The sequence below is a fragment of the Cricetulus griseus genome (assembly GCF_003668045.3).
Source record: "Cricetulus griseus strain 17A/GY chromosome 1 unlocalized genomic scaffold, alternate assembly CriGri-PICRH-1.0 chr1_0, whole genome shotgun sequence".
NCBI classification, from domain to species: Eukaryota; Metazoa; Chordata; class Mammalia; order Rodentia; family Cricetidae; genus Cricetulus; species Cricetulus griseus.
The window spans coordinates 130,526,699-130,551,601 of NW_023276806.1; the positions used below are offsets into that span (position 1 = coordinate 130,526,699).

Sequence of the window (24,903 nt, forward strand, 5' to 3'; positions counted from 1 at the left end):
TTACCTCCTGGGACCCTGGGGAACAGGATGGAACAAGTGCGGGGCGCTGCAATAACCCTGCAGAGCCCTAGGCCACACTCCGATGGATGGAATCCGGATTAAGAGGGGTTTGTTTGTTGTTCAACTCCGTTTGTGGAGAAAGGACCAACCCTACCCTTTTTGCGAAGTTTGGCTGCGGTGGGAGTCGGGGCGGAGCCGGGCAGGGGGGCGGATTCGGCGGTAGCAACTCCCCGGACGCACGCAGGCCTCAGAGCCCCCCAGTTTCCGTAGCCCCTCGGCCCTGAAACCTGAAGCAGGGTAGGGGTCCAGCATGAAGCCCCCGGACCGCCCCACCCCTGGCCGCACTGACCGGATACTGGGGGTCATGGGGGGCATGCTGCGCGCATGCGCCGTACCCGGGCAGGAGGGGGTAAGGAGGAGGGACCGCCGTTGGGGTCGGGGGTCTTTAGGGGACTTCAGGAGAAGTGCACTCCGCGATTCAGTTTACCTGCAAACAAAAGTTATATGGAGCAGTCAGTCGGTCGCAGGGATCCCTAAGTTCGGCTATAAGGGCCACAGGCCAAGCAAGTTCTTGTTGAACCCTTCAGAATTGTGTGCAGTTTGACAGCAGGGAGAGGGGAAGGGGGAGGTCAAGGCAGCCTAGGAGGGGGTTCCTTACAGTGACTCTGTCCCGGCAGCCCCCGGAGAGAGTTCCCCTAGGGCCTGGGAGTACCAAGACAGAGAGTGATTGTCCCGAGGAGGACCAAAGGGAGGAGCGCGAACCTGGGGTCCGCGCCTGGGCTCTGCAGCCGGGTAAGAAGCTGGGCTTGGGTGGGGCTCAACTTGCCATCCTGCGCCAAGTGGAGGCTTCAGATGGATCCTGTTCGCTTTGACATAGAGATTTGCACCTAATTTGCATGGGACCGTTTAATCGCAGACTCCACGCTTCTCTTCGCCTTCTAGCCCGATGTGTGTCCTCACTTCGGCGGGTCCCAAGCCCCCGAAGGCGGAGTGGAGTGTCCCCGCGCCCCACCCCTGGCCCTCGGCCAGTTCAGGCGCCTGGACTTCGCCTTAATTGGTGATTAGTTTTAGCTTGGAGTTCTGGGGCCTGGAGGAAAGAAGGGTCGGGGGGAGAGGGCGGCACCTGGGTTGTGCTCCTCACAAAGTGTTCCCCAGACACGCATGCCCTGCGTGGGGGAGGGGGCGGGGTGCAGCCAGAACCCCAGGACGTTTCGCACAAGCCAAGGCCCCATCCAGCGAGCGAATCCTTCCTCTCAGAGGCCAAGGGGCGTCCGAGGCAGACCCCCCCCCCCATTCTCCCCGCTCCAGGCTCCTCGCCTGACCCAGCTCGCGCCCCGCAGTCGCAGCTGGGATGCTAGAGGGATCCGGATCTCGGCGGGGCGGGCGGGGGAGCCCAGGCCCGGGGGAGGAGGGGCTGGAGGTCTTGGGACGTGGAGTGGGAGCTCGGTGGTGCTGGGGGAGGGGGCTGGAGGGTGGGGGCAGAGCCGGAGAGGCGGAGCCCGGCCCAGAGGCCCCTCCCCGCGACAGCACCGCGGCCCGGCCTGTTATTCCGTCCGCTCGCTCGCTCGCTCGCCTCGCTCTGCCCGCACCCGCGCACCTCCAGTGGCTCCGGGAGCCGGCCCCCGCACCGCCCCGCCCGGGCCTAGAGCCACCTCTAAGCCGAGGCCGGAGACGGAGCTGGAGCTGCTGTCGCATCCCGGCCGGGCCTCCCCCACTGTCCCTCCCTCTGGCTGGACATCTGGACCCTGGGCCCCCCGCACCGCCGGGGTTCCGGAAACCCTCCCCGCCCAACTCCGCGGCCCAGCCCCGCACGGCCCTCCCTCCCTCCAGACTCCCCTGCCACGACTTCCGTCAACTCCTGGACCCCCGCTTCCCATCCCTTTCCTCCCCGCCTCCCCCAAGCCTGGACCCCGGAGGGAGGGAGGGGGGTGTGCGCCCTGCGCCGTCCCCGCCCCGCCCCCCGTGATTCCCCCTGCATGGCCGGCCCGGGTGGGGGGTGCGGGGGGCCCCGGGCGCCATGCGGGGGGGTCACAAAGGGGGTCGCTGTGCCTGTCCCCGTGTGATTCGAAAAGTGCTGGCAAAATGCGGCTGCTGCTTCGCCCGGGGGGGACGTGGTGAGTGTGAGGTCTGGGGGTGGGCAACCTTGAGTTGGGGGTTGGCTTGAACTGGGGTTTAGGGCATCTGCTTCTTACTCCGGTCCGAGGGATTTAGGGCTGGAGCCTATACGTGTGTTTTCCAGGAAAGTGATTTAACAGAGAATATCCGAGGTCCTTTCTACTAGATTTCCACTCATTCAAGTTGAGGGGATTGAGGAAGGGGTCAGAGGACTCATCTCGTTCCTATAATCAGCTGGCTAGGAGGAAAAATTCTCTCACGGTCTTCTGAGGCCCAGAACTATGTGTCTTCCTTCAGATCACTTGGCTGAAAACTCTCCAGCAAAGAGCAGAGGAATGACGAAGTGGGGGCGGTGGGTCACCGTCCATAGGGGCTTTATAAGAACTGCTCAGGTGGCAGCCCTTCTCTGGCCAAAGATAACCTTGCTGCCCTCTCCTCACTGCCCCCTCTGTTGGGCATGTGCATCTGCGGGAGAGGTGGACTGTCAAAAATAAAATTATATAGTAATTACTGGAGTTGGAGGAGGAGGAGTCTGGGGGTGGCAGACAGCTGAGTTCTTTTGTTCTCACCCCTCTCTGGGAGAATGGTCTGTACCTATTGGAAAGAGGAGTGTTGTAGGAAAGCAGATGGCTAACACCCCCCCCCCCAGTTTCCAGTATCTGCCCAGATGGCCGCCCCCACCCCCATATCTGTGCTATGCTCAGGGTATGGGGAACCTCCACATGGAACTGAATGAGTACAGGCCTTGGAGCCAGGTGTTTACCGTCCTTCCACTCCAGGGTGCCCTTTGCCAAGATGTCTATCCTGGCTACTTCGAGTGAGGGTTGGCAAAGGAGGGAACCCTGGAAGACAGGGTCTGCACACCGTGGAGGGGGCAGGCTGGGAGTTCCCCTAGGACTCGGAGTCTGGAGCTGGGACAGCGTCCATCAACTGCTCTTTTTCTTCTCATTAGAATCCTATTCCATTGCTGGTAGTGAGGGGAGCGTGTCAGCATCTGCTGCCTCAGGTCTAGGTGCCCCGTCTGGCCTCAGCTCTCACTCCTGTTCTCCGGCACCCCCTGGGCCAGTAACTGGCCTGAGGAGATGGTTGGATCATTCTCAACATTGTCTCAGTGTGGAAACTGAGGCAGACAGTGGTCAAACAGGACAATATGAGGTGAGCAGGGAGCAGTGCCACAGAAGTAGGGCATTCATTCAGGAAGGACACTAGGGGAAAGGGCAGCAGGTTGGGGTCACTGGTCACTGGGGAGCCCCTCGATTCTTCATGACCTCAGTCACTCTGTCTGGCCTTAGAACTGGATGCTGGAACCAACGCTAGCCACAGGAGATGGGTTGCCAGAACTAACCTTATTGACTACATTGTTGGAGGGTCCTGGAGACAAGACACAGGTATGAAGAAATAGAGCTGGGCAGGTGGCGTGCACCTGTTCAGAGCCAACTTCGGGTACCTATCAAGTTCCAGGCCCTCTTGGGCTATAGGAGATCATGTTTCAAAATCAACCAAACAGCAGCTGGAGACAATTGGCTAAGCATACTTGCTACTCTTCCAAAAGACCCATAAGTTCCTAGCACCAACATCACAACAGTTACATACCTCTCCAACTCCAAAGCGAACAGCACCCTCTTCTGGTCTCTGTGGGTATCAGCACAGTGGCACCCCAACACCTAAATAATAATAATAATAATAATAATAATAATAATAATAATATTGGTTTTTATTTATTTAAAAGATTTTATTTATTTATTATGTATACAACATTCTGCTTCCATGTTTATCTACACACCAGAAGAGGGCACCAGATCTCATAACAGATGGTTGTGAGCCACCATGTGGTTACTGGGAACTGAACTCAGGACCTCTGGAAGAGCAGTCGGTACTCTTAACCAGTGAGCCATCTCTCCAGCCCCTGGTTTTTATTTTTGAGACAGGGTTTCTCTGTGTAACAGTCCTGACTGTCCTGGAACTCCCTTTGTAGACCAGGCTGGCCTCAAACTCACAGAGATCTGCCTGCCTCTGCCTCCCAAGTGCTGGTATCAAAGGCATGCGCCACTACTGCCCGGCAATAATAATAAAACTTAAGCCAGGTATGGTGAACCCACCTTCAATATCAACACTCAGGAGGCAGAGGCAGGTGGATCTCTGTAGGTTCAAGGCCAGCCTGGTTTATATAGCAAGTTCCAGGACAGCCAGAATTACATAGAGGCATCCAAACAAATCTTGGGGGTGGGGATAGGAGGGGTGTGGGTGTAGGGAGGGAGAGGGAGAAGGGATTGACATGTGAAACAAGCTTGTTCCTAATTTGAACTTGTAAAAAAAAAAAAGGTAAAGAAGGAAAAAAAAACAGATCTTTAAAACAAAACGAAACAAGAATGAATATAGATCTGAGAAGGCTGTCCTCACTGAGAAGGTATTTTTTTTTTTTTGTTTTCCCTGGCATGCCTTCCAGCCACCTGAAGAGGAGACTCTGTCCCAGGGTCCCCAGAACGAGGAAGAGCAGAAGAAGGTAGCCCTGGAAAGGAGTCTGTAAGTTCACAGCGCACTCCACTTGCTGAATTTCCATAAGATCCCTCCATGTTATGTCCCTCTGAGGGAGGCTGTGGTGATGGAGGGTCATTTAGTCCAGTAAGAACTGGCTAAACTAAGGATGTTTAACTCGGAAGTGACGGCATTCTCAAACTGCCTTGTACTTCCTAGGTTTGTCTTGAACGAGCTGGTAGAAACAGAAAAAATGTATGTGGATGACTTGGGACAGATTGTAGAGGTAGTTATCTCTTCTCCTTCCCAGCCACACCCCACCTACCCTTTCCCTCTGCCTGAGGATATTTCAAGAGATGGTATTCCTTTGTACCGCCTTCCTAGTGCCTCTGCTTCTGGACTTTGTGTTGGGGCTACCCGGGGCCTAGATTACACCCTCATAGTCGCATCTCATCCTTCCCACAGGGTTACATGGCTACTATGGCTACTCAGGGGGTTCCAGAGAGTCTTCGAGGCCGTGACAGGATTGTGTTCGGGAACATACAGCAAATTTATGAGTGGCACCGAGAGTGAGTGATGGAACTCTGAGCCAGTTGCTGGGAAATGGCGTTCCTCTAGTGATCTCTCCATCCTAGATTCTGTGTCTGAACCATGGGTTCACTGGGACTCAAGGAGGCTTTGGAGTTTTGTAGGGAGAGTGACTAGCGCGTGTAACTGGAAATCTGGCATGTGCAGCCTCAGCTTGTGGAGGCTGAGCAGTCTGAGACATGTTTGACGTGTTGCCTGTCCCCCAACTCTTCCAGCTATTTCCTGCAGGAGCTGCAGCTGTGTTTGAAAGATCCTGATTGGTTGGCTCAGCTGTTCATCAAACATGTGAGGCTGGGCCCTGGCAGGGGAAGGGCTTGGGATGGGTCTGGGCTCAGTGCTCTTGTCATCATCCTCTCCTCTACTGTCTTCAACATTATCCCTGTTAGGAACGCCGGCTGCACATGTATGTGGTCTACTGTCAGAATAAGCCCAAGTCAGAGCATGTGGTGTCAGAATTTGGGGACAGCTACTTTGAGGTCAGTGGCTGAGGTGCCTTGGGGGAGGGGATAGAATCAGCATGAACAGGCTTTTCAGGCTCCATAACTGCCCCTGTCCCTGTCTCCAGGAGCTCAGGCAGCAGCTGGGACACCGTCTGCAGCTCAATGACCTCCTCATTAAACCTGTGCAGCGAATTATGAAATACCAGCTATTGCTCAAGGTCAGGACCAACCTAGTCCCTGGGGATACAGCTGACTGGGCAGGACCACTCTTCTCCCTGGGGACACAGCTGCCTGGGAAGGGCATTTCCTCAGTCATCTTCAGGATTCTGAAGGCTCTACAGAGGTCCTCCCTCTGTCCTCGGGGTTGGATATGAGCACTACTGAGGTTCTGCTCACAGCCTCCCCAAACATCTCCTCTGTATCTCCCAGGATTTCCTCAAGTATTACAGCAGAGCTGGGATGGATACTGAAGAGCTGGAGGTAAGGTTCCAGGACAGTGTATCCGCCTTATCCTCTGGGTACCTCAGTCTCTGGGTGGTTCAGGGATGTCCGATTTTTAGGAAGAGGACCCTGGGGTGGTGGTGTGTGGAGAGGCAGCTGTCTGGCTCTCTCGAAGGAGGCCTCTGTGCCAATCAGTTTGTCCAACAATTCCCCTTCTTCACCCCTATCCCAGCAAGCTGTGGAGGTGATGTGCTTCGTACCAAAGCGTTGCGATGATATGATGTCCCTGGGGAGACTTCGGGGATTTGAGGTATGGGACTGGGGCCGGAAACCGCAGCAGTGAAGTGTTCTGGAGCTCAGGTCTTAGCACTCTGGGTCCTTATTAGGAATTACCTTCTTCTGAGCAACTCCACCAGGATTAGTTGGGGGTGGGGGAGGTAGAGGGAGGAGAGGAGAAGTTGATGCTCTTCAAACCCTTCTCGGGCTTTCTCAGAGCCATGCCCTTTGGTTTTCAGGGAAAACTGACTGCTCAGGGGAAGCTTTTGGGCCAGGACACATTCTTGGTGACAGAGCCCGAGGCTGGGGGTTTGCTCTCTTCCCGGGGTCGAGAGAGGCGCGTCTTTCTGTTTGAGCAAATCGTCATCTTCAGTGAGGCACTGGGAGGAGGAGGCCGAGGTGGCACACAGCCTGCCTATGTGTACAAGAACAGCATCAAGGTTGGGAAGGAGCAGACTGGGATGGGAAGCGGCCTGGTGATGTCTGACTCTTGGGGTTGGTGAAAGGACCTGCAGAACCTAAGGGCTGCTTCTGTTTGCAAATCCAGGTGAGCTGCCTAGGACTGGAGGGAAACCTCCAAGGCAACCCTTGCCGTTTCGCACTGACCTCTAGGGGGCCGGAAGGTGGGATCCAGCGCTATATTCTGCAGGCTTCAGACCCTGCAATCAGTCAGGCCTGGATCAAGCAAGTGGCCCAGATCCTGGAAAGCCAGCGTGACTTTCTCAATGGTGAAGCTCCCATCATCCCTCTGCATGCAGTAGGCTCCCAAAACCATCTGACCTCCTGAACCCTTTCCCCAACTAATCCCCAACCCTTGGACCTTTGTGCCTGGCTTTTCTCCATTCTCCACCCTCCCAGAATCCTCTAAATATTCCAAGCACTTTAAATTGGCTAACTTAGGAAGGGCGAGCAAATGAGAGGAAGGGAGAAGCAGAGGGCTTAATCTGTCTCTCCTGTAATACATTCCTTGTCTTCTTCCAAGCATTGCAGTCACCCATTGAGTACCAGAGACGGGAGAGCCAGACCAACAGCCTGGGTCGGGCAGGAGGGCCTGGGGTAGGGAGCCCTGGGAGGATGCGGCCTGGAGACCTGACCCAGGTCAGCATGCACACACCCACCAATGGCTCCCTCCCTTCCCTGCTGCTTTTGCCCAAAGGGGAGGTGCCCAGAGCACCCTTGCCTCTAGATATACAGGTATGAGGAATAGTTTCCTACTAGGGCAGAAAGGGGAGGGCATTTGTCATCACCCCCCCCATCTCCTTTCTTCTTCTTCCACCTTCTTTTTGTGTGACTTTCCACCCTTACTGTCTGCAGTTTAATTCCAGGGCAAAAGAAGGGTGGCCTGGCTGGGGACTTTAACTGGAAAGTGGGGGTAGGCTGGTGGCCTCTGCTCATCCTCTGGAGTAAATCTTCCTGCAGGCTCTCAGTGATATCCCCCAGACTCCTCACAACCCTCCAGCCCTTCCTGCTCTGAGCACCCCTCCCTGTCAGGCCAGGCTGGCCAAGCTGGATGAAGATGAACTGTGACTGGTGAAGGCCTCGGGAGTGGTGCCGATTCAGCCACTGAGTCCTCAAGGAATCTGAGGACAGTCCTGGCAACATGCCAGAGTCCTTTCTTCCTGGCGTGTGCGTGCCTGGTGTGTGTGCCTGTAAGGATGGGCAAGACTGGGAGAGAGGTCAACATGGAGGGGAGTGCCTAGGCCTGAAAGGACACTCTTCTCTACTCCAGGAACCAGGATAAGGATCCGGCAGCTCCACTCCACGCATGCATCCCCCTCAGATGGAGGATATGTAGGGGCTTGGAGGGAGGGCTAGGGCAGGGACTAGATAGAAATGATTGGTTGTGATTTTGTTTTCCGGTTTCCTGTGAATAAAAGTTTTGTTATATCACTAGGCTGCTGTCTTGGTGGTAGGGAGATGGAGAGGCTGCCGTGGGAATGGATTGGGGAAATAGTGGAAGCATAGAAGAGATCTTCTGGCCCTGTGAGCCGGGACTGATGACAGGAGGATAGAAGCTGTCAGTGGCAGCACACGCCTTTAATCCCAGCCCTCAGGAGGCAGAGGCAGGCAGATGTCTTTGAGTTCAAGGCCAGCCTGGTCTACATAGTGAGACCCTGTCCTCCAGCCTGGTCTACATAGTGGGAACCGGTCTCAAACAAACAACAAAACAAGAGAAGGGTAGAGATGAAAGGTGCCTCTGTCTTTGTCACCCACAGCAATCACACCATCTCTCAGTCCAGCTTATGGGAAACTCTAGAGCTATCTTAATATATTCTGCCCTTTATTCAGTCCTCTGGGTTCTAGATTTGTTTTTTGGTTTAAACTCCACCAGAATGCTCACTGCGCTGTGACTTCCTACTATCCCCCCCCCAACATCTAGATACTAATGAATAAAATATGCAGGATACCTTTGCTCTGAGGCTTCCACATTCTGCTGAAGAGTGGGAAGGTGGAGTGGATCCGGAGTCTCTTTTGCCCTCTTCATGGGGGGGAGGGTATGTCCACATTGAATAGGAATGGTTTCTTTATAAGCATGGAGCGCTGAAGAGGTCTTCTCCCCTCCCAACTCCTGGCACAGCCCCTGGGACAGGGACAGCAAAGCGTACAGGGAGCCAGAGGCCATCTGGGTCCCTATGTATGTGTGTGTCCATCAGTCCCCTGGGCTCAGTCACGTGTGAGGGGCTTCCTCAGCAGACAATAGACTGCTGGGGTGGGAGGGTGTGGAGAAGCTGGAGCCTCCCCATGGGTCCCAGGTCCCTTCGGCTGACAATGAGGGGAGGTAGCTATGGGAGGGGGGACAGGACGTGAGGCCCAGATAAGATTTCTGGGGAACAATAGGAGGAATTGAAGAGGAGAGGCCCACCCTCTCTGTACCCCACCCTGGGCTTTGGGGTCAGGGACTGGGGGAACCAGAGAGTGGTGGGGGGTTGCTAACGTGTCTGAATGGAGGAGGGGATGACAGCAAACGGCAGCAATCTGGGACTTAAAACCTTTGTGTCTCTTCAGAGACCACTGGGGTGCATGAGGTGGGTGGGTGACCCTTTCGTGCCTCTGGGACTGCCCACCAGTGCCAGCTATAACAGGGCAGCCAAAGCAGATGGGGTGACTGTGTCAGCAGCAAGTGCCATGCCCTTAGTTTAAACACTGTTGAATGTCTACTTTGAGAATAAAACTGGACGTATGGAACAGTATTTCAGGGCTTTGTGGCTCCTAAGAAATAAAATAAAAATTTCACATTACTTCACCATTTCCCCTAAAACAGACCCGCTCACCCCTAGCAAAAGGTGGGTGTAGTTCTCTGTCCTTGCCCTTGCTCACTGTGTATTAGCTTATGAGACTGCCTTCTTGTTATAAAACACTTTTCTTGGGGTAAGCTTGCCATATGAGGAATGGGTAGGGAATCCCAGCTGGCAAGGGACACCATAGTCCAATGGTGGGGCCATGCCAGGGCTCAGGGAAGGACCATTGACCCAAAGAAACCAGCTGTCTTTGCAAATGAGGAAAGGGCCCCTGATGAAGAGGTGAGGATTGTTGGAAGGGGCTGTGGGTCTCTTATCTCTCTACCATTCCTCATAGCAGGCCCCCAGGCTTCCAGCAGTCAGGTCAGATCCGGCTAAGGATGTCTGAGGAGGCGCCTAACACAGGGACTTTTTCTACCCAAGCCTGACCCAGAGACGCACTCTAGAGAGTACTCCTTACAGGTCCGGATTGGACCCTACTTTATGGAGGCGGGCTCAGGACTAGCAGAGAGGGGGGCAAGGGGGTATTTAAGACCCGGAGATGCTGCAGGGGGCCAAGAACAAAATGAGCGGCCCACTGGTCTCTGGGACCTGCTCAGGTCAGGAAGAGGTTTCAGACCTTAAGTCTCCACTGAGCTCTAGGTTCAGGGAACCTCTCACCCACGCTCGGTTCCAGGAGCTTTTTGGGGGCGCAGAGGAGCCGGAGCTACCAGCCGAGCCCTGCTCACCCTGGCTGTGCCGACTGTGGAGGAGGCGAGCCTGCTCCTGTTCTGGGCTGGGGGCGTGGCACGTGCTGCAGGCACGGCTGCCCCCGCTGCGCTGGCTGCCCCATTACCGCTGGCGAGCCTGGCTGCTCGGAGATGCTGTGGCAGGAGTGACCGTGGGCATTGTGCACGTGCCCCAGGGTGAGGCCCCAGCAACACCCTGTTGGGGGTTCTAAGCTATGGGGTGGGATGGGGAGGCTTCCAGAGGAGCTGAGAATTGAGCAGGAAGGTGGTGGGTTAGTGTCCCTGCGTGGTCAGAGAGGGGGGATTTGAAGTTCTGTCTGGGAGGACTGTGGGACCCCACCATCTTCCCCACCCCCATCCCTCCTCGACTGTGCAACCCTGTGAGACATCTTGGACTCTGTTCCGCCTCAGAGAACTGGAGAGAGGCACAAAACCTGCCACCCAAGACGTGGGCAGGGATCTGTGACCTTGTCAGCCTCACGACCTCCCACTGAGGCCCATTAACCTCTCAGTTCCCTCGGGTGTCATGATTTAAAGTCTCTGATGCCAGCCCAAGAGTTTGGGAAAGGCAGTACCTGGAGGTTGTAGACCCGCGCCCCACACACAAACCTTCTCTTTGCTTCCCCCTAGGCATGGCGTTTGCCCTCCTGACCTCGGTGCCCCCGGTGTTCGGACTCTACACTTCTTTCTTTCCCGTCCTCATCTACAGTTTGCTGGGCACTGGGAGACACCTGTCCACTGGTAAGTGGCCATTCTGCCCATAACTTCTCTTTAGGATGAAAATAGTCAGGGGTTTGAGGCTTTCTTTTGGGGGGGAGGGGAGGACAGAGTCTCACTGTATAGTCTTAGCTGGTCTGAGGCTCCCCCAGAGACCAAGTGGTCTCGAACTCAGAGATCTGTCTGCTTCTTGCTGGTATTAAAGGTGTGGGCCCAAACACACCCTGGCAAAGGCTGCTATTAGAAAGCTTTGGGGCTCTATTCCTCTCTGCCACCTTCCCTCACCTGCTTGCCCCCTTTCTTAGGACATCCCCAACCTATTGCTACCCTTTTGCACAGAATTCTCTGACCCACTCTGAGGCTTGCTGGAGTGAGCTTACATGGAGCTCCTTGTCCCCTGTGAAATTTGGTTAAAACGAGCAACTCGCAGCCTTGAAGGGAAAGAGGTGAAGAGTCTGCCAGTGTGGACAATCTTTTCCTCCCTGGCCACCGGTTCCAGGCTACAACACCAGCCCATGACCCCGAGGTCTTCACGTAGGCAGCTACCTTCTAAGAGAAGGATCAGACAGCAGCACCCAAGGCTCTAGAACTGAGTCTGGGCTGCTCTGCTCCAGGCTGCACCAATGCTAACCTCTGCGTTTGGCCCATGGCTGCAGGAACTTTCGCGGTACTCAGCCTCATGACTGGCTCTGTTGTCGAGCGCCTGGTGCCCGACCCCCTCGCGGGGAACCTCAGTGGAATTGAAAGGGAGCAATTGGAAGCTCGGAGAGTAGGGGCGGCTGCGGCTGTGGCCTTCGGGAGTGGGGCGCTGATGGTAAGGGAGGAACCAGTGGGGACCCTAGGGAGGGGACCAGAACGATTGGGCCTGAGGTTGGAGGAAGGGCAGGAGCAGGGCTCGGGTTCAGGTCCGGAGTGGCGGATGTGAGGTGAGGAGGCTGGCTGGTTTGTTGGCGACCGCACCCCCCCCCCACACACACACACATTCTTTCTCTACAGCTGGTGATGTTCGCGCTGCAGCTTGGTGTCCTGTCCACCTTTTTATCCGAGCCTGTGGTCAAGGCGCTGACCAGCGGGGCCGCGGTGCACGTGCTGGTGTCGCAGCTGCCAAGCCTCTTTGGATTGTCTCTCCCACGCCAGATCGGCTGCTTTTCTCTCTTCAAGGTGGGAGTGGGAAAAGAGGTCTCTAGAAGTCACAGGGGAAAGGACAACTCGGAGAGGGAGGGGCGGAGGGTGGAGAGATAGCACGCAGCAGGGAAGGGAAATGTGGAATCATGGTGCTGCGTGAGGGCGCTGGGGAGGCGAGAGCCTTGCTCGGGTCTAGTGGGTTGGTGCTGAGTCCGGCGTGGTAAGTTACCACGGGCAACCAGCCTTTGCTCACGGTCCCTGCCTGCAGACGCTGGCCGCGGTGTTCATGGCACTGGCCCGGAGCAGTCCTGCAGAGCTGACCATCTCAGCGCTCAGCCTGGCGTTGCTAGTGCCGGTCAAGGAACTGAACGTGCGATTCCGGGACAGGCTACCCACTCCGATCCCAGGAGAAGTTGTCATGGTGAGGGCCACCCTAGGTCTCTGCCCCTGCTGTGTCCCCATCTTACCCATCCAGTAGGATCTAGAGGCTGTCGCCCCCTTGTGGAATGCACAGAAGTCACAAGCGAGACGCCCCGTTGACACTTGTACTTTTCCAAGCATCTTTCAGAGCAATTGGCCCACCAGAACTGCCCACCTGTACTGTCCCAGTTGCCGGGTCGAGCAGGCCCCCTTTGCACGTCTCCTTCCTTCCGATTGCATCCTTTCTTCTCTCCACGGGCCTCTCACTGTAACTCGCTGTATCTTCCTTTCATTACACACCTAGATAACTCTCTTCCTGTGTAAATACATGTCAGCGCTTTCCACGGGTAACTCAGATATGCTTAGAATGGCCCAGGTGGCTCACGTGGATCTTCTGTGTCCATCACTCCCAAAGGACTTCGTCTTAGGTCCTTTGTCTCTCGATCTTTTCAGGCAAGTACTATGCTCCTTCCCTCATCGTAGGTAAGATGTCGCTGTTAGACATCCATTCCAAACGTTCTGTGGCCCCATCAGCTGAAACCACCCAGACCCACACTGGGATTCTCTTTCTGTCTCTTCTAGACTCGGCCAACGGCCCCATCTCTTTCTAGGCCCTAGTGTGTTATTTTCCTTAGGTGCTTCTGGCCTCTGTGCTGTGCTTCACCTCTTCCCTGGACACAAGATACAACGTCCAGGTAGTGGGACTATTGCCTGGAGGGTAAGAGAGAGAGAGAAAAGACGCTTCTTCTTCCTCCCTCCTCCCCCACAGATACCCTCCCTTGTCCTGCCCCATCCAGTTTGCTGCTTCCCCGGTAGCTCTTCCCCAATCCATCCTTACCATGGATCTTTCCCTCTCTAGATTTCCCCAACCCCTCTTCCCCACCCTGGATGAGCTGCCCAGGATACTGGCCGACTCCCTGCCCATCGCACTGGTTACCTTTGCCGTGTCTACCTCCCTGGCCTCCATCTATGCAGACAAGTATAGCTACACTATTGACCCCAACCAGGTGTGACTCTGATTGTGGTGCCAACCTTTCCCAGAAACGGCCCCTTAGCCTTGCTCTCCTGTGCCTTTGTCTTTCCCCTCCTCACCCCACTGCATCCTCCTAGGAACTCTTGGCTCATGGTGTCTCCAACCTCGTTTCTTCTCTCTTCTCTTGCTTTCCCAACTCGGCCACACTGGCTACAACCAGCTTACTAGTGGATGCTGGTGGGAACACACAGGTAAGAGGGAGTCCTTGGGTGAGGAGAAAGGATGCAAAATTTGGGCAGGGGTGGCAGCACAGAGTGGGGGAACAGGTGGATACCCCAATAGCATCTATATATTAGAAGATGGGAGTGAGAGAAGGGATTATAAGGAGGAGGATTAGAAAATGAATGTAGCTCACGAGGACCTCTGTAGGCTGTAAGCACTGATGAAAGCTATGGTGCCTCAGACTAATTAAAAATATAAACAACATGCCCTACAATGGTGGCGGTGGTGGCTCACACCTTTAATCCCAGCAGTTGGGAGGCAGAAGACGGGCGGATCTCTCTGTGAGTTCTAGGCCAGCCTGGTCCAGAGTTGTTACACAGAGGAAACCCTGTCTTAGAAAGCCCAATATATGGATTGGAGAGATAGACGGCTCAGTGGTTAAGAGCACTGTCTGCCCTTCCAGAGGTCCGGAGTTCAATTCTCAGCAACCATATAGTGGCTCACAACCATCTGAAATGAGATCTAGTGCCCTCTTCTGGCTTGCAGGCAGACATGCAGGCAGAACTCTTTACATATTAAATAAATAAATCTTTAAAAAAAAAAAAGTATCTGAAGTAGCTGTATGTTGTATTACATACCCAGAATCCTGAAGACTGACGAAAGCAGGGAGACCTAGGGCTCCAGGCTGTCTGGGTTACAAGGAGACTGTTTCAAAGCAAAACCCACTGTGCTGGTGAGACAGCTCAGTGGATAAAGTGCTTGCTGAACAAGTGTGAGGACATAAAGTTCACACTCCCAGCTCCACGGACGTGGTGACCTGTCTTGAAGATGGGGATGGGGTGCCCTGGAGCAACCCCATATCAGTGACCTCTGGGTTCAATTGAGAGACCCTGCTTTTCTAAATAAGTTTTTTTTCAAGATTTTCTTTATTATGTATACAACATTCTGCTTTCATGTATATCTGCACACCAGAAGAGGGCACCAGATTTCATAACAGATGGTTGTGAGCCACCATGTGGTTGCTGGGAATTGAACTCAGGACCTCTGGAAGAGCAGTCAGTGCTCTTAACCTCTGAGCCATCTCTCCAGCCTGAGACCCTACTTTTCAATGTGCCAGAGGAAGTGTAACAAAGATTCCTAGTGTCAGATTCTACAAGAACCAGGGCACAGGTGTGTAGTCCTTGCACACACACACACCCCGATAAATGTAGGAGATAAACTTCTGGCATTTTTCCATAAGGACCTCTAAAAAAAAAAAAGAAATATTACACGTCACTCTTCCCCTAGCTTTTTTGTTTGTTTTCCTTATTTTGTTGGTGCCCTAAGTCGGTGGCTAGCCTGCTTGTGAAGTCCAGCACCAACTGGACCTTTTAAGATGGAGAGGAGGGCTACAATAGCAAGGTTGAACTGTATACATCTGGGAGAGGTGGGCAAATGATAGGCATTTAGCTGGGGAGGGGCCTAAGTATGACTGGCAGAACCTCAGGAAGGGCGTGAGCAGGGCATATATGTGTAGAAGGAGGTGGGAGACTTCTGAAGCTGAGACAGCCTGGGTGGGTGACTAGCTCCCACACAGGTGGGGGTGGAGGAGGTTCTCCCTTCCTTCCCTCGCCTGTGTCTTTCCCTGCAGCTGGCTGGCCTCTTCTCCTGCATCATTGTCCTGTCGGTGCTGCTGTGGCTGGGGCCTTTCTTCTACTATCTGCCCAAGGTAGGGAGGAGAAGAGGCACTGTGTGACTAAGTGGAACTGGCTCGATTCCAGAGCCTTTGGACAAAGGCCTATTCTGTGTTTCAAGGCTGTCCTGGCTTGCATAAATATCTCCAGCATGCGCCAGATGTTCTTCCAGATCCAGGAACTGCCGCAGCTATGGCACATCAGCCGTGTGGACTTTGTGAGAAATGGCATTACCCCAGGGTGTCACTCCCAGCATCCCCTGCTTCTGCCCTGGCCCAAAGCTGATCACTCTGGTCTTAAGTTCTTTAACCCAGACACCCTCCAACACACAGACCTCATGCAAATTTCTGAGCAAAGGAAGAGATTGGGATTTGAGCTCATTGGACCCGAGTGTTTGTTTGAGGGCATTTATGGTGGTTGTGAAGACTGAACCCATGAATATTAGCAGAGTTCCTTATCACTCAACTCAATACCCCAACTCCAGACCCCTGAATTCACACAGGGTCTGACGTTATTGTATTTGATGTGCATACTCTTAAGTAACACGCCCTTCCCTCTGCCATGCTTCCTTCCTCCTGGATCATCTTTACTCATCTTTGTCCTGAATCTGTGTTTCTTCTGGGAAACCCACCCATATCTGTGTCCTTCAGACTGTGTGGATGGTCACATGGGTGGCAGTAGTGACGCTGAATGTGGACCTGGGCCTGGCTGTGGGTGTAGTTGTCTCTATGATGACGGTGGTCTGCCGAACTCAGAGGTGAGCGGTAGCGATGGGTAGAGTTGAAACGAAGGGAGGGAGAGAGAATTCTGGGAGTGACTACAGCCAGGCAAGGTTAGGTTGGGAATCTGACCCCAGCTTCTTCCCTAGGGTGCAGTGCCTGGCACTTGGATTGGCTGAGGGGACTGAGCTCTACAGGCCACTCAGAGAGAGCCATAAGGTGGGTGGATAGCAACCAAAGGAGGAAGAAATGATTCTGTAGGGTGATTCTGACTCTTTCACCCTTCAGCTCCTCCAGGTTCCAGGTCTCTGTATTTTGAGCTATCCATCACCACTTTACTTTGCAACCCGTGGGCAGTTCCGCCAAATCTTGGAGTGGCATCTGGGGCTTGGAGAAAGAAGCGGGGTGAGGATTTTGATTAAGAAGGAGTGTGGACCCTCCTTCTTGGGATTGGGAGGCCGTGTGTTCAGAAAGGGCAAGTTGTGCCTGTGATTTGGAGGTGGCAACATTGTTTTTCTCTATTTATGGCAGTCCCCAAAGCTGGGTAGTCTACCTGACAAAGGTGAGACGGGATGACGACGAGGGAGATTTGGTTGTGAACCACAGAGGCGTCTGGGTGCTCCTGCCTCCTTCCCTCTTAGGTGTGGAGCCCATCCGAGTGGCGGTCCTAGACTTCAGCGGCATCCCCTTTGCAGATGCCGCAGGGGCCAGGGAAGTGGTGCAGGTGAGGCGAGGGAGCAGGGAAGCTAGGAAGAACTCCTTGTCATCCCGCTCACACTCCTGACTTGGGCTTTAACCCCTCTGTCTGGTTCTTGCAGCTCACCAGGCGATGCCAGGACGCTGGGATCTGTCTCCTCCTAGCTCAGTGTAATGGTGTGTGGTGTGAAGAATAGAGAGGGGGTGGTGGTGGGCACTGGACACTTGTTGGGAGGAAGATACTGGGTGGATTTGGGGCCCCAACACCTGACACCTTTCCCATACAGCCTTGGTGCTGGAGACCCTGACCCGGGCAGGACTCCTGGATAGAATGACTCCAGAACAACTCTTTGTGAGTGTCCAGGATGCAGCTGCACACGCTCTGGAGAGACTGGTAAGGGCAGGAGCCAGGAGGTGCTGGGCTAGGGTAGGGAGGACTGGCTGAACAGATAAGAATCTGGGAAGAAGAATTTGGAGAAAGGACTGAGGAAGCTCAAGAGGAAAGCAGGGAGATGTCAATTGAAGTGTGTGTGGGGGGTGGGCACACCCTTAATCTCCCAGCACGTGACAGGCACAGGCAGGAGGATTTCTATGAGTCTGAGGCCAGCCTGGTCTACATAGGGAGTTTCAGAACAGCCAGGGATACATAGATAGACCTTGTCTCAAGAAAAAAAATAAATAAATAAAACAAGTTAGGGAGTGTGGGACACCCTTCACTAATGTTGAAGAACTGCGTAAGGTCTCCAAAGAGCTGATATGCTCCCAGAATACTGAGTCCCAGAGATAGATGGTGGTAACCTAATAATCCTGAACTGTCCATTTTCTTCCCCAGAAGCCCACTGGGCCAAAGATTTGTACAGTGTGGGTCTGACCAAGGTCACTTGGAGTGTGAGAGACCCCAACCCTATGTGTGTGAGGAAGGCTACGGCCCTTGAGCCTTTCCCCCCAAAGCAACCAATAAAATGAAGCCAAGAATATCTGCGGTCCATGAAGTGTGTCTAGGAGTCTTCATGTGGACCTCTGTAGTCCTCCCCACACAAGCCCCACCATGCCCAAAGTACTGCAGAGACACAAGTAAAAATGGCTTTCACCGTGTGTTCACCAGCTGCACACAACTCCAGTCACAGTGCTTTCTGTGGGGTATGTTGAAGCCGGTACACACAGTGCTGGATCCAGAGCTGGGTTGGGGTTGCATGTCCCTGGGGTTGCATATTGGGAGTTTCCCTGCCCCCTTGGGAGGTGAGAGTGTTTCCACTTGAGGGTCTTAAGAGTCCTTCTGGGCTCTTTGGCACTTGGAAAGTGAATCCCCCCATTTCCTGACCCATAGGAATGGGGTGGGGGGGGAGGACTTGGCACTGGCTGTGGGGGGGGGGTGTTATGGCTCTATCAAGCCTCTGGTCACTCACAGAAAGGAAGGGTTGTCACCAGGACAAGCCCATTAGGGATCAGGTCGGTGGAAAGAGAAGGTCAGGGGTCAGGGTTGGAGAGGTTGCTGGGAATTTCCTGGCAGGGACAAAGAGGCAGGCCCAGCCTGACAGTGGGAAGGCCCAAATCCACCATCACTCAGCGGTCATGCACTGTAGCCGGTGTTTGAAAAAGAGCAGGCGATGTTTGGCCACCTGACTTTGGTCCAGAGATCCTGGGTAGCGGTAGCGGGCATAAGTTTCAGCCCCAGCATCCTTTGATGTCCACGGCAGCTTCACCTTCGATGCATGATCCACAACCACATCCGAGCAGGAGCCAACGCGAAGGGAACCAAGGCCATCCAGAAAGAATTCTGGGATGAGGGTGGAGAGGACACACGGTTAGGTTAAGGCTCCCCGGGGTGGAAAAGGCAGATTCCTAGGGAGAACTGAGATCTAGGGCTCAGATGGGCAGCTGTGCAAAAGCTTGGCTGCTAAGGACACTTTAGCGTCTTTCCGTCTATTTAGCTCTTGTGTAAAGTGGAGTTCATTTCAATAAACACCGGATTCACTCCTCTGAGTAGGTCTGAACCTGGGGAAGAAGTTGGCAGTAAGGGTGACCTTGGCAGTGGAGTGGGGAAGTTCAAGGCCGACCTTGAACTGTCTGAGGTGCAAACCGGATGTCGGGCAGAAGAAAGTGGAGGTTTCGGTTTTTTCTTTTTCCCTTTTTAGCTCAGGTGCAGATCTCGGCACCCCCCCCACTCCAGCCCCCCTCCCCCCCCAACTGCTCTAGCATCCACCGGGAGTGGGGGCGGTGGGTAGGTGCTGCGTGCTGCTCCGCCCAGGGCTGCACCGGGCACTTCCCAGGCCTTGCCGGGAGGGGGCGCCACTCACCCAGATGTGCTACCCGGTTGAGGCGCGGATCAAAGCCCACCTCGCGCACTTTGTCTGTGCGCGCCAGGAAGAAGTTGACTACGCCATCGGTGACCACGCAGTTTGGGAACCCAACCAACTCGTGGTGGAAACCGCGCTTTTGCCGGAGGCAGTCCCCAAGACCTGGGGCACCCGGCTCCACACTCAGTAGCTGCCGGTAGGTGGTCGAGAAGCCCGAGATCTCCCGCACGGAGCCCCCAACCTGCCGGGAGTAAGAGCATGCGCCCGCCCGTTAAGACGCTGAGGTCGCCGAGGAGTGGGGAGCTTCCTATCTGCGCCCCCGGCCCTACCCTCTCCCTGCAGGCTTCAGCCCCACAGAACCTCCCGCCCCCAGACAAGCTCCACCCAAGGGCGCGCGGCTCTCCCACCCCACATCCCGCGCCCCCTCCCTACCAGGTCCAGGGCTGTCCTCTCCAGCACGTCCACGAGTTTCTCCAGCCGCGTGCGCGCCGTGAAGACGAAGTCGTCGTCCACCCACAGCACGTATTTGGTGGTTACCTGGGACACCGCCAGGTTGCGACCTGCGAACCAACCCTGGGAGAGTTGTATTATGGTTGGGGAGTATGTAGGAGCAGGACAACTGTATTTCTTCCACTCCCCCGACCCTTGAAACAGCCCGTGCCTCTCTTCTAGACTTTTGAGTGCTTTTGGATGACTGGAAAGTAGGTTAAAACAAACAAACAAAAAACCCCGCAGGTTCTTACCCTCTTTCTAAAGGTTTTGGATCTTTTGGGGAAGGGTCTTGAAATGTATTTAATTCCTGTGTGCAATTCATTCTATCTATTATTATAGGCATTAAGCCCCATTTCAAGGATGCAGGTTCCAGATCCCTTACAATAGGCACAAGTGGTCCTCTTGTCAAAGGATTTATTTCTTAATTATGTATATAGCATTCTGCGTCTGTGCATGCCTACACACCAGAAGAGGGCACCAGATCTCACTGTAGGTGACTGTAACTTGAACTCATGACCTCTGCAAGAGCAGTCAGTGCTCTTAACCTCTGAGCCATGTTGCAGCCCTCAGCTAAGTGGTCCTTTATCACTACTCAGCAAAAGCCGCAGCCTCAGGGCACGCCCTCTTCCCAGAGTTCTCTGGTGCCTGCCCGGTTCAGCTCTGCAGGCAGCGCACCTTGCCGAAGGGCATGAGATAATGCTCCACAAGGGGGTCGCTGATGCGTTCCGGTTTGTCGCTGTCGTCAGCGATGACTATGGTGATCGTAGGATAAAAGCGTCGGATGCTGGCAATGAGTGACCGTAGCCGATCATAACGAAGAAAGGTCTTGGTGGCAATGGTAACCAGGGCACTGATGTTGTACTGGGCTGAAAGCAAGACGCAGAATTGGATGCAGAAAGGAAAAAAAAAGGGGGGGGGAGCACACTTCCCAGGGCCAACCCCTTCTTTACTTCCCTAGTCCCGCGAGCCTCACCTCCCTGGGTTAGAGATGAAGGTGGGTACAGCCGGGGGTGGGGAGGATGCCTTATGCGGATGATGAAGGTAGCCTCGTGTCCCTTGGTGGAGAACCGGACTAGGAAGAAAGGATGTGGAATTGGGCCCATTCTCTTTTCAGAGGACCGAAATTTAAATACCTATTCTGCCTTTCCAGACCTTGGTGGGCAAGAACATATAGTTCTGACATCTATAGGACTCATGCTTGTTGCTTTGTGGTGGTGGGAACTGAATTTAGAGTCTTTACCACCGAGCTACCGAGCTTATATTCCCAGCCCTCTTTTCTTTGCAGAGGAAGATCTGATCTTCCTGTCTCTGCCCACTGACTGAGTTTACACGTGTCATTACTTACAGATATCCCCTAGTGAGACATCATGTAGAATTCTTCGAAATACTGGGGACTGAACCCATGGTCTGTTTGCACCAGACAAGCATGCTACTCACTGGGCTACATTTCCTGCCCAGAAACTCAAACTTTAGGAGGTGGAACAAAGACAATGAAACTATTTTTAATTTCCTTTTTGGCTTCCTGATACTGGGTCCTGCTTATGTAGCCCTGGTTGGTTTGGTAGTTGCCCTGTAGTCTAGGCTGGCTTCAATTCTGAAGCAACTCTCCTGCCTGCCTCAGATCCCTGAGTCCCAGGTTTATAGGTGAACATTACTGTGTCTAGATAAAAGCTAATTTTTTTAAAAAGTTAATATTTACTAAGTGTTTACTGTGTGTGTGTGTGTGTGTGTGTGTGTGTGTGTGTGTGTGTGTGTAGCCTAGGCTACCTTTCTACCCTCCTATTGTAGCTTCCCAAGCATTAAGACAGGCATGGGCCATTATACTTTGCTCTGTGCTACACAGCTTTAACCTTTTCTGTATATTGGGTGTGGTGGACACGCCTATAATCCTGGTACTTGGGAGGTAGAAGCTCGAGGACCAGGAATCGAGGTCACCTGAATAGTGAGTTTGAGGCCAGCCAGAGCTACATGAAATGAGATGGCTTCAAAAGCAAAACAAAACAAAAATTGGAAATGTGTCCTAAATCAATGAAGCCATTTAATCCTCGTGTTAATTACATTAAATAAATTCCTAGTACAGGAAATGAAACGTAGGCACAGAAAAGTAAATGGCCCATACTCTACAACGCCATTGCTAGGAGGATATATAGTTATTCTGGTTTTAGGCTAAGTAAATAAGAAAAGTCTAGTGTCACAATATTGGCAGTAAATTAAAAACTGAGGTAAGAAAATTGCCTTAAGCGAAGAGGAGAGAGACATTTGAGCACAGATGCAAACATCAAGAAGGAGCCAGCCATGAACAAATACTGAGGAAGAACATTCCAGACTGAGAGAGTGACAGATGCAAAGGCCCTAAGGTAGGAGCAAATACAGGGAAAAAAAAAAAAAAAAAAAGCTTTGGACAAGAACAGGAAGAGGAAGGGAGCCTGGCAAGGTAAGTGTTGGGCTAGAAACCTTTGTGGGCAGAGGACCAGACCTTGCTAAAAGGCATGGAAAGTGGGGGTGCCTAAGTCCTCTGGCTCTAGGAACAGGTCATTTCCTGGAGCCACGATGGTGGAATGATGGAGAGAAGTGGGAACACACCCAAGGCTCTGGTTTCCCTCTGGCCTGTTTTGGCCCCGTATAAACAAAGGCTTCTTCTCTCACCCCTGGCACCACTGGGCGGCCCACTTGCTACATTCATTGCTTGTCCCAGCAATTCTAGCCACTGCCAGACTGCCTCCACACCCTCTGTCATTTGCTTTCTTCAGATTTTCGGGGTTCCTTTTGTCCTTTTGCTCTGCTGCTACCCACTGTCCAGGCCTCGCACCTGTGTCTGCCGTGTTGCCCTGGTAGCTTCGGCTGCTGTAAGTGATCAGTTGCAGCTGCCGGTTGAGTCTATCCAGACCCGGGCTGGCAAGGGTGAGATCTGGCTGTCCCTCTCCGGTGAGAGTCACTCCTGTTACCTCTCCTGCCACATCCCAGGTGCCCAGGGAAGCACTCAGGTTCACCTGGCAGAGGGCAAGGGAGAGCAGGGTTAGACTCCCTAGCCCACCCCTTGCCCTTTTAATCCTCAAATCCCTCTGGGTGGATCTGTCACCCACCGGGCCTCTGCTGTTTCTCTCACCTGATACACTTCCTGAGCAGAAGCTTCCTGCAGACTCAGGCCTGGGAGGAAGAATGGGTAGCCAGGATTACAGACAGCCCTGCATCTTCCTCATTTTCTCCCTCCTTCCCACCATGTACTGCCCAGAGTTTCATGCCCATCTCTCCCTTGGTGCCTAGTACAACACACCCTAGAGGAAATGCTTCTTCTTCTTCTTTTTTTTATCTGAGATGGGGTGGGACAGAAACTTCCGTCTACATCTGGTTCAGGACCTCGCTCTATAGATCAGGCTGGCTTCTAACTCACACAGACCTGACTGCTGCTGCCCCTGGAGTGCTGGGATTAAAGGTGTGCGCCCCCATGGCACGCCTTTTGCTTTTAACTCCTTCCATCAAAGAGACATTTCTTCCATGGCTTGTCCTGCCTATCCTGGCAGCCCTTGTTCAGCTGTCAAAGAAGGGATTCTTCTTCACAAACTTCTCAGGTTTTCTGCCATTGAGCCCTAGAGTCCCTTCTGTCCTCCCCGCCCACCTCCTAAGTTCCCCTATCAGAGATGTTCACCTTCCATTCCATGCTCCCCTCATATTTCGCCATCCAGCCTCTAGCTTGGCTCACCAGCTAAGACCTTCCTTCCCTACCTGGCACCAAGATGCTCCTGAGGGGCTGAACTTCCACACCCTGCAGGGGGTACTGTAAGGGGGAGTTGGCAGGGGCTATGAGCAGCTGGTCAGCCAGGGACTGACTCCTGCAGGAAAGGGAAGGACACAGGGGTCAGGAGGAAGCTCTCTTTTCCCACAGGGTCACTAACTGCCCCCCCCCCCGACTTTCTGACCACCACTGTCCCCCTCCACAAGACTTTCTGACTGGTACCTTGCAAGGAAGGCCTGGTATTCCTGCTCCCTGGTGACCAAAACAGCCTTCAGCTCCTCAGTGTCAAAGGCTTTAGTGAGGTCCACAGCTCGAACCTGTCTCTGGAACGGGAAGGCAAAGCTGCCTCCCCTGGACTCACAACTGCAATTGTTCTGAGTCAGTAGCCTGAAGTGAGGGGACAGGGTCTTCAGAGTTCAGCTACCCAGCTTGGATCCCTCGACTCTTCCCATCTGGCGTCTTTCCTCTTAAAACACTGCTCTTCAAATAGCCCCCAAGAGGGGACCAGAGACAAAACAGCTTATCCCTTGTATCTGGGCTTTACAGAGGTGTGGAGTGGGGCCAGTTACTGGGATGTCTGCGTAGCGCCATTCAGGAGCCCTTCTGTAATCTCAAGTCTGCAGGCAGTCTCCGGGTGCTCGCCTGCCTGCACATCCTCCCACACCCCAGAGGCGGTGACAAGGTTCAGTAGGGTAGATTTGCTGCCGCCGCTGTCTGTCTCCCACCCGCCATCCCCCTCACCCCCGGTTTTAGTCCCGGTAACCCTCTCCGCCTCCCGCTTCACTGTCCCCCACCAGTCAGCGGGAGAGCAGCATCCAAGCCCAGCCCTGGAAGAAACAAAAGCTCCCAGGCCACCCCCTCCAGCATGCTCAGCTCTGTCGCCTGCCGCCTCGTCACCGCCGGCACTCACCCTACCACTTGCTCCTTGATCTTGACCGGGATGTGCGCGTAGCGGGGCTCAGGGGCAAGGTCTGGCAGATCGAGCCTCGGGGGACCTCGTGGGGGTGACCACAGTGCCAGAGGGTTCGGGAGACTGGGTGCGTCTCGGGTGCTGGCATAGAGAAGCCCCAGCGAGGCGCAGGCGAGCAGCAGGACTAGCGCATAGAGGGCCCGGCGGCCCAGCCGCATCCTGAGATGGGGGAAGATGAGAGGTGACCAGGGGCTGAGGAGAGGTGTCGGCCGGGGCTCACGATTCCGCTGCCTTGGAGGGTCGCGCAGGTTTCCGAGGCCACCCATCTCCGTTCCACAAGGCGCGCACATCCCTTCCCTCATGCCCCGCGCTGGGGTCTCGAGGCCTCCTTTCTTCCGCCTCTCTGACACATCTGAGTTTCCGCACACACCCGAGGCCCCGGCATCGTGACACGCCACAGCTTGGGCGCCTAGCCCTGGAGGACCCCACTTCCATCCCCATGAGCGTCACCCGGGCCAGCGTGCCGCGAACGGGCGGCTCTACACCTGGCCTGTCAGGGAAAGCACGCTATCGCGCCGGTGCCTGCGGGTGCCCGGCCTCGGTGACCCTCCGGTGGCCTCGGTG

At 54.3% G+C, this 24,903-nt stretch overlaps 3 protein-coding genes across 7 annotated transcripts; 2 read left to right on the top strand and 1 right to left on the bottom strand.

The window, feature by feature from the left end:
* Positions 1 to 27: 27 nt before the first annotated feature.
* Positions 28 to 8,188, top strand: Arhgef25 (Rho guanine nucleotide exchange factor 25). 3 transcript variants are annotated; one of them, XM_027392240.2, is made up of 16 exons: positions 28 to 409; positions 678 to 792; positions 3,068 to 3,270; positions 3,408 to 3,503; positions 4,562 to 4,638; positions 4,810 to 4,876; positions 5,056 to 5,159; positions 5,394 to 5,463; positions 5,565 to 5,654; positions 5,744 to 5,836; positions 6,048 to 6,098; positions 6,292 to 6,369; positions 6,575 to 6,775; positions 6,883 to 7,063; positions 7,318 to 7,529; positions 7,755 to 8,188. In XM_027392240.2, exons 1-16 carry the CDS (start codon positions 311 to 313, stop codon positions 7,860 to 7,862), a joined length of 1,845 nt encoding a protein of 614 aa, XP_027248041.1. In that variant the 5' UTR covers positions 28 to 310; the 3' UTR covers positions 7,863 to 8,188. The 3 variants fall into 3 exon arrangements, with proteins under 3 accessions (XP_027248041.1, XP_027248044.1, XP_027248040.1); XM_027392243.2 differs by lacking the exons at positions 28 to 409; positions 678 to 792 and adding an exon at positions 1,598 to 2,114; XM_027392239.2 differs by lacking the exons at positions 28 to 409; positions 678 to 792 and having other exon boundaries at positions 2,749 to 3,270.
* Positions 8,189 to 10,115: 1,927 nt separating this feature from the next.
* On the top strand, positions 10,116 to 17,818 carry LOC100758673 (solute carrier family 26 member 10). Its single transcript, XM_035450637.1, has 17 exons — positions 10,116 to 10,479; positions 10,933 to 11,043; positions 11,676 to 11,833; positions 12,016 to 12,180; positions 12,413 to 12,565; positions 13,200 to 13,282; positions 13,424 to 13,571; positions 13,675 to 13,788; positions 15,390 to 15,467; positions 15,554 to 15,649; positions 16,083 to 16,189; positions 16,301 to 16,370; positions 16,440 to 16,551; positions 16,784 to 16,875; positions 16,970 to 17,024; positions 17,135 to 17,241; positions 17,680 to 17,818. Exons 1-17 carry the CDS (start codon positions 10,116 to 10,118, stop codon positions 17,716 to 17,718), a joined length of 2,052 nt encoding a protein of 683 aa, XP_035306528.1. The 3' UTR covers positions 17,719 to 17,818.
* A 490-nt stretch (positions 17,819 to 18,308) lies between these two features.
* Positions 18,309 to 24,605, bottom strand: B4galnt1 (beta-1,4-N-acetyl-galactosaminyltransferase 1). 3 transcript variants are annotated; one of them, XM_027392250.2, is made up of 10 exons: positions 24,280 to 24,605; positions 23,592 to 23,756; positions 23,360 to 23,466; positions 22,743 to 22,783; positions 22,446 to 22,626; positions 20,610 to 20,708; positions 20,312 to 20,502; positions 19,577 to 19,717; positions 19,145 to 19,385; positions 18,309 to 18,624 (listed from the first exon to the last, which is right to left on the bottom strand). In XM_027392250.2, the coding sequence occupies exons 1-10, from the start codon at positions 24,603 to 24,605 to the stop codon at positions 18,407 to 18,409; spliced, it is 1,710 nt and encodes a 569-aa protein (XP_027248051.2). In that variant the 3' UTR covers positions 18,309 to 18,406. The 3 variants fall into 3 exon arrangements, with proteins under 3 accessions (XP_027248051.2, XP_035307814.1, XP_035307815.1); XM_035451923.1 differs by lacking the exon at positions 20,610 to 20,708; XM_035451924.1 differs by lacking the exon at positions 23,592 to 23,756 and having other exon boundaries at positions 24,280 to 24,497.
* Between the last annotated feature and the right edge of the window lie 298 nt (positions 24,606 to 24,903).

Excerpts from the sequence above, each read along its gene's own strand:
- LOC100758673 (XM_035450637.1), top strand. The coding sequence starts at position 10,116 with ATGCTGCAGGGGGCCAAGAACAAAATGAGCGGCCCACTGGTCTCTGGG. Across the intron at positions 11,834-12,015 it reads TCGGGAGTGGGGCGCTGATG|CTGGTGATGTTCGCGCTGCA; the intron begins GTAAGGGAGGAA and ends CTTTCTCTACAG. Across the intron at positions 12,181-12,412 it reads GCTGCTTTTCTCTCTTCAAG|ACGCTGGCCGCGGTGTTCAT; the intron begins GTGGGAGTGGGA and ends CCCTGCCTGCAG.
- B4galnt1 (XM_027392250.2), bottom strand. The coding sequence starts at position 24,605 with ATGGGTGGCCTCGGAAACCTGCGCGACCCTCCAAGGCAGCGGAATCGT. Across the intron at positions 22,784-23,359 it reads CAGGAGCATCTTGGTGCCAG|GCCTGAGTCTGCAGGAAGCT; the intron begins GTAGGGAAGGAA and ends TCTTCCTCCCAG. Across the intron at positions 19,386-19,576 it reads AGAGGACAGCCCTGGACCTG|GTTGGGGGCTCCGTGCGGGA; the intron begins GTAGGGAGGGGG and ends TACTCCCGGCAG.
- Arhgef25 (XM_027392239.2), top strand. The coding sequence starts at position 2,848 with ATGAGTACAGGCCTTGGAGCCAGGTGTTTACCGTCCTTCCACTCCAGG. Across the intron at positions 6,370-6,574 it reads GGAGACTTCGGGGATTTGAG|GGAAAACTGACTGCTCAGGG; the intron begins GTATGGGACTGG and ends TTTGGTTTTCAG. Across the intron at positions 6,776-6,882 it reads TGTACAAGAACAGCATCAAG|GTGAGCTGCCTAGGACTGGA; the intron begins GTTGGGAAGGAG and ends TTGCAAATCCAG.